The 14,719-nt window shown below is 48.9% G+C and overlaps 1 protein-coding gene across 1 annotated transcript; it reads right to left on the bottom strand.

The window, feature by feature from the left end:
• Positions 1 to 7,379: 7,379 nt before the first annotated feature.
• Positions 7,380 to 10,863, bottom strand: LOC311322119 (E3 SUMO-protein ligase ZBED1-like). The gene is made up of 2 exons (XM_084454144.1): positions 10,751 to 10,863; positions 7,380 to 9,839 (listed from the first exon to the last, which is right to left on the bottom strand). The coding sequence occupies exon 2, from the start codon at positions 9,722 to 9,724 to the stop codon at positions 7,676 to 7,678; it is 2,049 nt and encodes a 682-aa protein (XP_084310270.1). The 5' UTR covers positions 9,725 to 9,839; positions 10,751 to 10,863; the 3' UTR covers positions 7,380 to 7,675.
• Between the last annotated feature and the right edge of the window lie 3,856 nt (positions 10,864 to 14,719).

Here is a 14,719-nt window from a genome sequence, read left to right as displayed (position 1 = left end):
TCTTTTGTTTGAAGGAACCGTCCTCGGGGGGGGGGAACATCTGACAGCCTGCGATGGCGAAGAACTCTTTAAAGGGTTTGTGAGGGAAATCATGTGAGGGAAATCATGCCTGAGATTTAGAGATTTAGGCTATCCTACATTTACAAATGTTTTTATATATTACTTAAGATTATACTATATTGTCAGATAAATACCGATTGTCCTGTTGCTACTCCTACTTGGTAAACAATTTTCTAAGCTTTCTTTCCGTGAAGACCGTGCAGGAATGTGAAGCGTGGCCGTGCTGGTGTTGGTGGCCGTGGCGTGGTGCATACCGTTGTTGACGAGGACGTGAAGTGGGAGGCCCCGGTCTTTAAACTGACGGACAAACTGACGGACGGACTTCAGGGACGCCAAGTTCAGGAAAAGAAACTCCGCTGTGACCAAAACAAAACAACTGTCATCAGCAATCTAAATGAGCTAAGAACACTCAATATAGTACTCATAAGGAAGGCAACATTATTTTAAGACAAGGTACCTTGAAATGGTGAGATTTAGAGTTACTGTGAGGAGAATGACAGTGAACAGTCCAAGGACACAATCGGATATGAAATAACCAGTATAAGAGGGAAAACAAAAGCAATATGCATTTCATTCAGTATCGCTTTAACATTCGTGGTCAAATCACTTGAGTGGGAAAATACATAAAACACTAAACTATACTGACACTAAGCTTTACTGACACAGCTACTTGGAGCGGACAGGCCACCGGTTTCCTGCTGAGAGCTGATCTATTGTTTTTAATGCGAGTGTGTGAAACTGTTTGTACTGCTGACATTCTTGGCCAAGTCGCTCTTGGGAAACAGATTTGAATCTCAATGGGTTCTGGTGAAATAAAGGTGAATGAAAAAAGAACAAATTGTGTGTACACCCAGACGGAGCAGAGCTTGCTACAGTGGAAAAACAATTTTCTTTTCCTCTCCTTTTCGGTAGTGTTAATAAAGTCACGTCAGAAAGTCATATCTCCACAGCGCCTGGTGTAGCTTGTCGCTTCCCTGAACTGAGTGCTCAAGCATGTAATTAAACCAATTACTGCCGCGCAATTAGACAAATTACCATGCGTTACTACTAATCATGGGACTACCCCCCCTGCTGGGAGGGAGCCCGGCTTCAGGCACTGTTGAGCCTCAAATGAGTCCATGAAACATGATGCTGCTACGCTACGTGCTAAATTATATGAATGCTATTACTTGACGTTTTGTAAGGGTTGACAGAACTATATTCTTCTGGTTATTTAATTATTATTTGTCAGACCGGAGTCTGACTGGCATCCCAACATGAGTTAGCTAGAAGCGCTAACCCGCTACACAGTTCACAGAGGAGAGCTACGTCAGAGTTTAGGATGTCAGGCAGGTGCTCCCGTCCAGCCGAGTGACGGGGTCGTCAGGGGTAGCGAGTGATTGGTTCAACTCACTCCTCAGAGGAGCGCTAACAGTCTCTCCAAGAGGGACATCCATATTGGCGCAACTGTTGGCGCAACTCACAAGCGGGAGTTTGTGGGTTCGAATCCCGCCCTGGCAGAGCCCTTAACATGGCCGACACCCGTTGGGATCCAACTCACTTTGTTTTACCTTCATTTGACGATATGTTGGTCTGAGAACATGTTTTTATTTGGGTGTATTTGAAGGGAGTGTGTAAACGGTCAGTGTACTGTAGGTCGTCTGGCTTCTGATTTGTGTCAACAGAGAACGGCTCTCTTGGTCTAAAGCGGCGGTCGTCTCTAGTCCCTGGGCCTGTGTAGCTGGCTGAAGCCCACACAGATCTGGACAGCGCCAGCAGAGACAAAAACACTCTATATAATCAGCAGTTGAGTCACAGTCAACAAAGCTTTAACAATCTTTATAGGGAGATGAACAAACATGCTCTGAGCTAACAGATGGCCGTCCAGAGCATCACCCAGTTTCCCCCTGGGGATCAATAAACAACAACAACAACTGCACCACCACCACTACTACTACCACAACTACCATTACCACCACCGCCACTACTACTACTACTACCACTACTACTACTACTACTACTACTACTACACTACTACTACTACTACACTACTACTACTACTACTACTACTACCACTACTACTACTACTACTACTACTACTACACTACTACTACTACTACTACTACTACCACTACTACTACCACAACTACCATTACCACCACCACCACCACTACTACTACTACTACTACTACTACTACTACTACTACTACCACTACTACTACTACTACTACTATTATTACTACCACTACTACTACTACTACTACTACTACTACTACTACTACTACCACTACTACTACTACTAATACTATTATTACTACCACTACTACTACCACAACTACCATTACCACCACCACCACCACTACTACTACTACTACTATTATTACTACCACTACTACTACTAATACTATTATTACTACCACTACTACTACCACAACTACCATTACTACCACCACCACCACCACCACTACTTCTACTACTACTATTATTACTACCACTACTACTACTAATACTATTATTACTACCACTACTACTACCACAACTACCATTACCACCACCACCACCACTACTACTACTACTACTATTATTACTACCACTACTACTACTAATACTATTATTACTACCACTACTACTACCACAACTACCATTACCACCACCACTACTACTACTACTACTATTATTACTACCACTACTACTACTAATACTAGGTCGGTCGATCGACACGGTCACGGCTCTTCTCTGTCCTGGCCCCGCAGTGGTGGAATGAACTGCCCACTGATGTCAGAACATAGTAGATTCGCTGCCCATCTTTCACCACAGGCTCAAAACTCATCTCTTCAAGAGGTACTACAACGATCCTCCCTCTTAAGCACTTATTGTATTTTAGATTGCTATTCTTGCACTTTGCCCTCAGCACTAGATTATGCTCTTAGTCACTTGTTTTAGAGAGAAGATGCACTTGTGAGTTCTGGCAAGAAGTAGTACATTGGCTTTTCCAACGTTAAATGCAATTATTGTTTGTCACTTTGGATAAAAGCGTCTGCTAAATGACTATAATGTAATGTACTTCTACTACAAGGGCTATTTGGGAAAGATTTGGGTCCAGCCAGATGACTCTGCAAATGATCCAGCTTCTACCCAGACGGCCAAACTATAACTAGGAGGAAATGTGTGTGTCTCCGTTTACAGAGTATATCCCTCCGTGTCATTTGCGGTGCCAAGGCTTTGGTGGTGGTGCCAGGCGGGGGATCCGTCTACGACGCGCTGTGGGAGGAGAGGTGGTGACAGCTGGAGGAGGACGCCGCGGCAGGCACAGCGCCATCGGGAATATTCAAACAAAGATGTCGCCTTCAAAAAGACTGGAGACACTGGCACCGTCGTCCTGAGTGAGTGACAGTCCCTCGCTCCGGCCGGCCCGGTCTGCGGTAAGCTGTCGGCCCGTCAGAACCGGCGGGGGCGTGTGATTTAACGGCCCTCGGGAGAGGCTATGAGGATGGGAGAGGATTAGGTGGTAAATCTGAAGTGAAGGCGACGGAGCTCGGAGTCTGGGAGGGGGGGAGAGAGGGGGGGTAGAACGGGGAAGATAAGGGAAATATCAAGAGAGAGAAGAAAAAAAAAAGCCCTCAGAGGATCAAACACCCCCCGGGGAGGGTTGTATCATCAACACGCCTCCTCTGCCACACTGACTGGCCAGATCATTACTGGGGGGAAAAAACAATTTATGACCACACAGGAGTTCACAACCACAAAAGCTTTATCTTTCAGGAGACACCAGCGTGGGATGCCAGGTTTGGCCTGAGGGCCAGAGTGAATGTCTGAAGTGGACAGCCCTGGATAAGGAGGTGATGGATGAGACGCGAGGAGGAGGACTAACACAAGCTGAAGTCTCTCTCTGTCGGTGAGGATCGCCGTGTCCTGTGGTTTCTACGGTGATTAAACAAACACGCTCTGACAAAGACACTCGTTTCCTGTCGCCTCCATATGCCTTCAGATGAGTCAAGGTTACATAAGTGGTGTAGCAGATGCTTTTATCCAAAGAGACTTAGAATAATTGCAGGTAGTCAAAGTGTACTGCTACTTGAGAGCTCACAAGTGCATCTCCTTTCTAAACAAGTGACTTAAGAGTATAATCTAGTGCTGAAGACAAAGTGTGTAGCAAAATATAAATCCAATAGGTGCTTAAGAGGGAGGATCCTGGTGGTACTTCTTATAGAGGTGAGTTTTGAGCCTGCTGCAACTCTGCTGTCCTGACGTCAGTGGGCAGTTCATTCCACCAGCGCAGGGCCAGGACAGAAGAGCCGTGAAAAACAGATTATGATCCAGAACAGATTATGATTGTGAAATGTGTTTGGTTAAAGGCCTCCCCTCTCAGAGAACCCGCTAGAGGCTTGTAAACAGTGTCTGACAGAGGATGCCAGGGGAGGGCAGAGAAGCAGAGGGTTCTGACCAGGGACCTCTGGTGAGAGCACCTTCATTCAAAACAAGCCCGTTTCTCATTTTCATGTCTGTCATCATTACCCTGCACGGAGGAGAACGCGACAGTGATGTAACTCCACTAGGCCATGAAAACACTCATCTCAGAGCCACCGTTGAGAGGGGGAGAGAGAGGGGGGGAGAGAGAGAGAGGGGGGGATTGGTAGAGGGGGAGAGGAGAGGGAGAGAGAGAGGGGGAGATGGGGAGAGAGAGGGGGGATTGGGAGAGAGGGAGAGAGATGGGGGGATTGGTAGAGGAAGAGAGGAGAGGGAGAGAGAGAGGGGGAGATGGGGAGAGAGAGGGGGGGATTGGTAGAGGGAGAGAGGAGAGAGGGGGAGATGGGGAGAGAGGGGATTGGGAGAGAGAGAAGCTGCCTGGTGATCAGAGGAAGCCCTCTTTCAAACACCCTCAAACATCAACGCTGACGTGTCTAAGTCTGTCTGGCGTGTCTACAAGTCTGTCTGACGTGTCTAGAAGTCTGTCTGACGTGTCTACAAGTCTGTCTGACGTGTCTACAAGTCTGTCTGGCGTGTCTACAAGTCTGTCTGGCGTGTCTACAAGTCTGTCTGACGCGTAGAAGTCTGTCTGACGCGTAGAAGTCTGTCTGACGTGTCTAAGTCTGTCTGGCGTGTCTACAAGTCTGTCTGACGTGTCTACAAGTCTGTCTGACGTGTCTACAAGTCTGTCTGACGTGTCTAAGTCTGTCTGGCGTGTCTACAAGTCTGTCTGGCGTGTCTAGAAGTCTGTCTGACGTGTAGAAGTCTGTGTGACGTGTCTAGAAGTCTGTCTGGCGTGTCTAGAAGTCTGTCTGACGTGTAGAAGTCTGTGTGACGTGTCTACAAGTCTGTCTGACGCGTAGAAGTCTGTCTGACGTGTAGAAGTCTGTCTGACGTGTAGAAGTCTGTCTGGCGTGTCTAGAAGTCTGTCTGGCGTGTCTAGAAGTCTGTCTGACGTGTCTAGAAGTCTGTCTGACGTGTCTACAAGTCTGTTTGACGTGTCTACAAGTCTGTTTGACGTGTCTAGAAGTCTGGTCAGCAGTAGAGACTCTCAGGATGACTGCCTGTAGATTGGACCCTGTCGCGTCGTGTTGAGGATGCTTACTAGGGTTCCTCTTGGTCGCGGGTTAGGGGGCGTCGGGCCGCCCCTCCAAGGCGGTGGTGGGGAAACACAGAGTTCTATTTAATAACGGCCAATGGGAAGGTCAGCATGTTGTCAGCGGTGTTGTCACGGTTACCTTTGCCCTCGATGCCTTCCTCCTGGATCTTCTTCACGGCCGCCAGACCCTCGTCTTCCTCATTCCCCGCTGGAGGAGGGGTGAGAGCAGAGACAAAGTGGGCACACACACACACGCTCTCTCACATACACACACACACACACTCTCTCTCACATATACACACACGCTCTCAGACACACACACGCTCTCACACACACGCTCTCTCACACACACGCTCTCTCACACACGCTCTCTCTCTCACACACACACACATACACACACACACACTCTCTCTCACACACACACACATACACAAACGCTCTCTCTCACACACACAGAGGAGGAGGGTATCAGGAGAGGCACACTCATCCACAACTCGCTCTCTCTCACACTCTCTCTCACACACACACCCTCTCTCTCAAGCACACACTCTCTCACACACACACACACACACACACACACACACACACACACACACTCTCACACACACACACTCGATCTACAGTGCTGTTGTGTTTGTGACACGTGTGTGAGTGTTAGGCCTGTATATTAGTGAAGGATTAGTCTTGATGACACCTCGCCAGACAGAATAAATCCATAATCACAGATTGTCATTCTGCTTGGTGAGACTCAATTAAGAGAAATGGTCTCAATTAAGATCTGAAGTCAGTAACAGTCTGTGCTCAAAGACCAATGAAACAGCCAAGTCTAAACTATGAAGAAATGAACAGAATGAAATGTTAAAGTAGCTACTTCAGTCTTAGACTGTGCTGTATTGAGCGTTATTTCGGGGGTTGTGATTGGACAGTACCTATGAGCACGTGCATGCCAAGGCTCGCCAGCCGTCTCGCCATCTCATACCCCATTCCACGGGCACCCCCAGTCACTATGGCAACCCTTCCATTCTGTTTGGGCAGAACTGTGGGAGGGAGAGAACGCAGAGCAGCACAAACAACCGCCGGTCGGCCTCAAACAAGTCGAAACAAAAACATCTCAATAATTGAAAGCCTGTGATTAAGCATAATTGCGCTACCTGCTCTGACGGTTGATTTGCTCGTTAGTGCACCGCTCTACTGGGTGATTCATGTAGGGGCAGATTGCTGTGATGCCGCAGTGATGAGTCACAGGTCAATGTGTCCCTATCGACCCTGACACCACGTAGCATCCCGCGGGAACTAGAGACCCTCATTATCTATGCAATCTGGATCCAATTTTGCTTGACAACAGTTTCTGCCTATAAGATAAGATGACCTTGTGAGGCCCACGCTGCCGGACTGACAGGACGACCAGAGCACGGCGCTTATCTGCTCACAATGGCTGAGCAGGACCTCCTTGATTACCTTAAAGACTACACGCACGCACGCGCACACACGCACGCGCACACACACACACGCACGCACACACACAGACACACACACACACACGCACGCACACACACACACAGTTCTCCGAAGGAAATTGTCGGCTTATTTGATGGTAAATTCTATTCACCTTAAATGTCAACCAACAAGTAGTCATGTGACTATTGATTTTTACTTATTTATTAGAGTCTTTATTTATAGAGTCTATATACATGAAACCATTTAATTTGTCAGGTAAAAGCTTTTGCAAAGGCATCAGGACAACAAAGTAGTATTATCGAGTTGACACCGTTTTTCTTTGAACAAGACGAAATGCTTCAAAAGAAATAGCAAATAATGATTCAAACAGTAGTTAGATAAGATGGCAATCACATAAATTGCTAAATCAATAGCAAAAAAGGTATTATACAACAGCTGCTAGAATAATAATGAATCTTGTACTTATTTTGACCCTGTTTTTTGTGTTCTGTGTTATATTTTGTGTATTTTTTGTTTGTCACGCTGCAGCATCATTTTACAATGTCCAGTCCTGAAATAGTCACAATCCATTTGAGTCCCAGTTGCCGTGTGGTAGAAGGTTCTCTAGCGGGTTCAGCCCGACGGCTCCTGGTCCGGTCCGGAGCCGCTGTCCGCCAGGTCGTCGTCGCTGGGCTCGGGCTCGTAGCAGCTCCTGGAGTTCTCGTACAGGAACACCTGCTGGTCCACGAAGGCCGGGGCGATGCGGTTCCGCTTGCCGCACAGAACCGTCCCCGAGGAGCTGAAGAGCCGGTGGCAGGGCGCGCTGGTGGCCGGGATGCACCAGAACTTCTGCAGGACCTTGGGCAGCGTGGGGAACAGCGCCACGTGGTCCGACCACCAGCGCAGCGGGTCCTCGTTCAGGCCCAGAACCCTCTGAGACTTGAAGTTGCTCAGCTCCTCCACCACCTGAGCATGCAGCTCCTCCTGGCTCTCGTCGGCGCCCGACTGGTAGAAGATGGCGGCCAGGGGGTTGCCGTCGGCCACGCCGCACGAGGAAGTGGTGGCGAGGGCCTGCTTTTTGCTCGGGGGCTCGTCGGACGGCTGAGCGAGCTCGTCCGGGCCCGGCTGCTCGGCCCTGTGCTTCTCCAGAACCGCCTTGGCCTCCTCGATGACCTTGTTCTCCACTAGAGAGCGCTCCTGAGCCGACAGGAAGGGCAGCCGCTTGTAGCGCGGATCCAGGAACGCCGCCACGTTGAGGAACGTGGTGATCTCCGCCGCCGGCGAGTACGTGGTGGACAGCACCCTGGAGACGACCTCCTTGGCCATGCTGACCTCCTTGGGGTCGCGCTCTGTGGACTTCAGGGCGGTGTTGAGCAGCATGTGAAGGACTGGCCGCACCATGCTGATGGTGGGATACCGGCACGAGGTCATCATGTCCGTCACCACCTTGAAAGGCTGCAGCATGTCGATCAGGCCCTCCACCAGGCTCCACTCAGCGGCGTCGAAGCTCAGCCGGTGGTTGTCGCTGTCCTCCACCAGCGCCAAGGTGACGGCCGACCGCTGCTCCTTCAGGCACTGCAGCATGCCCAGGGTGGCGGTCCAGGAGCGGACGCGGTCGCCCAGCAGCCGGCGCGGGGGCAGCCCGTGACGCCTCTGCTTCTCCTGCAGCAGATAGACCGCCGTCACAGACTGCTGGAAGTAGTCGACCAGCCTGCGGCATCGAGCCAGGAAGCCGTCCACGTGGGGCAGCTGGAAGGCCTCGTCGATCCCCCGGTGCACGGTGTGTCCGAAACAGGGCATCTGCACCGACAGGTCCAGGAGGGAGCAGGCTTTCACGATGTCCAGCGAGCCGCTGGTGGTGGCCCCGCTGACCTTGTGGGTGATCCCCCACTCGACGAAGGCCTCGTACAGCGCTCTGGTTATATTCTCTGCCACGTTGTCCTCCCGGACCTCGAAGGTTTTCAGGCACCTGCTGCTGACGGAGAAGGCGGCCGTGGCGGGGTCTTGGGTCAGGGAGTGCGTCGACAGGGAGATGTAGGTCCGGTTCCGGGTCTGGCTCTGCCAGAGGTCGGTGGAGACGCCGCAGCAGGCCACGCCGGCGAGCTCGTCCCGCACCGCGTCGCGGCTGCGCCGGTACGCCTGGGGGAGGGCCTTCCGCGCCACCTCCATCTTGCTGGGCGGCGAGTACCTAGGGTCGGCGGTCCTCAGGAGGGCCAGGAAGGTGGGTTCCTCCACCACGGTCACGGGGTACATCCCCTCGCACACGAAGCTGACGACCGCCGCCGTCAAGTCGCCGTGGCGTCGGCTCTCGTAGCCCAACAAGCCCTGCCGCGGAGCGGCGTCCTGGGGGTGGTGGGGGTGGTGGAGGTGGGTCGCCGGCGCCTCAGGCTTGATCTTGGAGAAGGCCGTGGCGAACGCCTCGCGCATCTGCTCCGTGTTGCTCTTCACAAACTCGCAGAACTCCTCGGGGTGGTTCTTCTCCAGGTGGTAGGACAGGTTGGAGGTGTTGCCGGAGTAGGCGATCTGGGTCATGCAGATGCGGCAGTATATCCTCTTCCAGTGTAATATGCACCCGTCGGCATCGGTGTCGAAGCCGAAATACTTCCAGACTTTGCTTTTGGCTCGTGGGTGTGAGACCAGGTGGAGGTTCGAGGACGACGCCCCTGTGCCTTTATCCTCCATTGGTTCCTTTGGCAGTAGAACCTTTTAGGAGCCTTCACTCATCTCTATTCCCTGGGCAGTAGAGTAGCAGTAGAGTGGACCCTTATAGGTGCCTTCACTCATCTCTGAGTAGTACCTGATAGGGCAGTGAAATACAGCTATAAGGTAACAAAACAAAAAAAAGAAGATAAAAAAAAAGGTAAATAAAATTACATATGGAATCATCTGGTGTGGAAAGTGACTGTCTTTGAGCAAAATAATATGCTAATCTAGAACATTGCAGAGATGTTGCTACACTAGTGGACAATTTCAACTTTTTTTGCATTATTAGTGAGTCTTGCTCAAGGCGTTTAACTTTCTATTTAAGAAGACATTGTGTGAACTCATTGTGTCAGTGTGAGGTTGACTCAATCCCGATGCAGAAATACTAGAGGAGATAAGCACGTTTCTAGGCTAGAGGTCACGGGTTGCAATAAAGTCCAAAGTGCGTCCAAGTCCAACACCCACGGGACCATATGAGACTGTGACTCGACTGGAGGCTATGAATTAGACTAGAGATCAGTGATCTGTAGTAGTTCCTGAAGCTCAATCACCTGCAAGCACGAATACAGCCATGAATACAAATCACCCAAGACGCATTTTTTAACAACGTACATGTCTGATGTTTTTGGTCTGTCCTTATCTTGTATGTTTCTATATGTGTATTGTTGTCTTGTGTTGTTTTTATGGCTGTTTTATGAGCTACGTGGCATTTTAATTTCCTTCGGGATAAATAAAGTGAATCAAATCAAATTTAAAGGCTTACATAGAGCGACAGGCTACTGAGGACATCTGACATTAAGAAAATAGTCATGTCAAACCCAAAATAGTCATGTCAAACCCAAAATAGTCATGTCAAACCCAAAATAGTCATGTCAAACCCAAAATAGTCATGTCAAACCCACCACAGTTGAGACACACAGAGACTGCGAGACTGAAGGACCATAACAGAAGCGTGTCTTCATTTGACAACTATCACAACTAGTGGGAACGAACGAGAAAACCAACCTGGTAAAGTGAACGAGTTGTTGAACAGCTGATAGAGGAGAACTTTAACTCCCACTAGATACAGCCTGATCATGGGGAGGATAACATCCAGCAAACACATCGCTCCTCTTCTGGGTGTCTCAGCCTTTAGACTCCGACCTGAGGTGCGTGTTCTGTCCGGGTCCTCCGGGTTCCGGGGTGGACCGTTCCGCTAAGCCGGATCACGAGTTTCTCTAGGCTGTCTTAATCTCTTAACAAAGAAACTATTGTCGTTTAATTCTCCATCGCAGAGACCAGACATGACTGTATATCATAAAATAATGTTCGATTATTTTAGACTCTAAGCTGAGTCGACTTTGCGAGCAGGCATGAACGTAGGCAGCTTATATTAAGTCTTATTTTAGTCCTGAATTTCAAATCTAAGAAAATCCCTTCTATGATTAGGGTTGGCTATGAGGGATCATCTCACCACAAACATGTTCAAGCTTGGACTTGTGGAACACGTAGCCTTGTGCACTCCAGCCCCAAAAATAACCGTTGATTTGAAATAAAGCTTTGATTGATTGATTGATTGATTGATTGATTGATTGATTTAAAAAGGACGGAATATGTTTCCTGAGCGCTTTCTGCACGCGCCTGTGACCTGAACATGTAAGGAGGCCTAGGGTTAGGGTTAGTAACCCTAACCTTGGTGGGTCAACAGTGATTGGTTAGTTTGGTGCACCATCCAACACAATGAATTTCAATAAACTTGAGTCCCTATGGAAAATGTCAGGTGAGGTTAAGTGCATATGAACAGACTCGCTAGCCATAGGAACAAGAATGTGGGCTATTTCATACAGGTTCTGCAAGGGGCTACACCATAGTTTTTATTCTATTTTATATTTCTTAACCAGGCTTAGTTCCCTCCTGGTAAAGACAGTTGCAGAACCTGTTACACCCTAGCCTAGACCAGCCTGTATTCTGACCCTAGACCAGCCTGTATTCTGACCCTAGACCAGCCTGTATTCTGACCCTAGACCAGCCTGTATCTGACCCTAGACCAGTCTGTATTCTGACCCTAGACCAGCCTGTATTCTGACCCTAGACCAGCCTGTATTCTGACCCTAGACCAGCCTGTATCTGACCCTAGACCAGCCTGTATCTGAACCTAGACCAGCCTGTATTCTGACCCTAGACCAGCCTGTATCTGACCCTAGACCAGCCTGTATTCTGAACCTAGACCAGCCTGTATTCTGACCCTAGACCAGCCTGTATTCTGACCCTAGCCTAAACCAGCCTGTATTCTGACGCTAGACCAGCCTGTATTCTGACCCTAGACCAGCCTGTATCTGACCCTAGACCAGCCTGTATTCTGACCCTAGACCAGCCTGTATCTGAACCTAGACCAGCCTGTATTCTGACCCTAGCCTAGACCAGCCTGTATCTGACCCTAGACCAGCCTGTATCTGACCCTAGACCAGCCTGTATTCAGACCCTAGACCAGCCTGTATTCTGACTCTAGACCAGCCTGTATTCTGACCCGCCTAGACCAGCCTGTATTCTGACCCTAGACCAGCCTGTATTCTGGATGGCACAATTACACACCAATGACAATGTCCAGATCTGAGATACTGAGATTAGCATTCAAGATGAATTGATTCATAGACATTTTACTTGTCATCATACAGACATATTTGCGTATATAGGCAATAGCCTCTTGCATGATCACGTTGAGACCGGCATCACAGTTCTTTCCCCCAGTCTCATTTAACAATTGAGTTAAAAACTTGCTCTAGAGCACAATTCATTAGTATTTGTAGAATGAGCCTGGATCGAGACAGCATGCAACTAACCCGCTCATTCAGAAGGATGGTCACAACGTGCACCCAACATGCTCCGCGCTTCATCACTGGGTCCACAACGACCCGCTAAACAGAGGTTATGGTTCTGTATTGCACGCTAGACGAGTTGGGTCAATATAACATGAGTCAAATTGATGAAACATTTCATTTTTCCTGTTTAAACGCACTTGGTAATGCGCGCAACGTGTTGAATATCATCAAGTGCAAATCCGATGGTAGATTGGCAACACCTGAAGCCACATTCAAATCCACTGAAACTGTGTGGACAATCTGACCATCAGATATCCTAATAGCAGCCTACATGTTGCCCTCACGGTCAGTCCTGTGAGAGACGCGCAGACTTACCGGGGTAATTACCGGGGTCACCATGGCGTCTCCGTGCACGCAACCGGCGGGGTGTCCTGGTTGTGTCGCGGTACGCACCCAATTATCCCATTCAGATACCATGGTCACAATCCACGTCTCGACATATGTACCATAAAATCACATAAAGAATGAGCAAGATCGCAAAAATAAACAAAGCCACTAGGATGGTCTTGGTCACCGGGGATATGAAAGCGTGCATCTCAGCAGTGGGCAGAGGAGCTGCTCTGCTCCGGCGGGGCTCTATGAATGAGCTGCTCTCCAACCCGCTGCTGCTCCAGCATCTGCATCGATGCGTGCCAACTTGAAGGATGGACTGACGTGCACACATCTACAGCCTGTGAGTCTGTAGCCTACACGTAGCAGGTGTATTCTGACAGACCGTAGATGCAGGGCTACACATTAAAACACATTCTGCACCCTCCCCCCCCCCCCCCCCCAAAAAAAGCTCGCAAAATCGAAATAACGGCAAGTCACCATTCACAAGTTTCCAATACCAGGCGACGTGTTGTGTGAATGTCAACTGGTCCTTATCTGAAGAATGTAGAGCCAATAGACCCTTCCTTTGTCAGGTGAGACCAGGCATAAGTTGGATGAAGGAGACGGGTGGCCTAGGCCTAGTAAATTGTCACGGCCCAGGCATACTGATAGATATCCATCAACACTGTGTCATGTAGGCTACAGATAATACCAACACCATAGACATGTACATGTCTCCTGGATCAAAGTAGAGACGGACGCCGTCACTTGTTTTAAAAATACATATCAGTGTGTTGGGCTACTGACAGCACGGCCAGGCATACAGGGGCTCTTCAGTCCCCAAACTCAAAACTAACTCAAAACTATTTGCACTTAACTATAAGCCTATTATAGCCTGTAAAGCCATGGCTACATGGAACTCCCTTCCATCTAAATTAGGCCTAGCCTACTGGAAGATCTGGAACAAATAAAATAAGATTTAAAAACAACGCCTCGCTTATCTGACAAGTGTATCAGAATCCGTTTATTGCCATTGTAGTTTTTCAACATATTAGGAATTTGCTTTCGGAATGTGCTACTGATTTTTGTTATTCTAATGTTATATTTAAATCCCTGTTCTGTCCTTGAGCTGTTCTATTAGGTAGGGCTGTGTTTTGTGTAGACCACAGGAAGAGTAGTTTATCTGCTGCTGTAATAGAAGCATACCAGCTGACGATTATAGTGATAAGGACATACGGAATAAGTCTATTACGGATATGCGCGCATTTGGGCACATAGGGACTATAGCTACACACTAAAGGCACATTCCAGATTTTCCAGAATCACTGAGCCTATTTCGCTAGGTGGCACACGCCTCCCATATACAGCGTTTACCTCTGCCCCAGTATAGACTATAGGCATACTCTTCTACTAATGTAGGCGAACCTATGAGAGTCCTCTTATTTACATGACTATATTTTGGAAGCTTTTCCATCTGTGATTGTCTTGATAAAACACTTTGGATGGAGTTCCCAGCCAATCAAAGCGCGTATGGTTATGACCTCAAAGTGTAGCAATTAAGTACTGCAGGCAAGCCCTGATTGCGGGCCGTCCATCTTCACCCCAGCCTCATCAGACAGCCAGAGTCGTTTTTACATACGGCTACCACACCCACACCCACACCACTCTGTCCGTCTGCTGATCCACACCCACACCGCTCTGTCCGTCTGTCCGTCTGCTGATCCACACCCACACCGCTCTGTCCGTCTGTCCGTCTGCTGATCCACACCCACGCCACTCCTGTCTGAAGGGAAGGGCGACAAAT

Source organism: Borostomias antarcticus (assembly GCF_949987555.1).
Source record: "Borostomias antarcticus genome assembly, chromosome: 19".
NCBI lineage: Eukaryota > Metazoa > Chordata > Actinopteri > Stomiiformes > Stomiidae > Borostomias > Borostomias antarcticus.
This window is presented reverse-complemented; position numbering and strand designations above follow the sequence as displayed.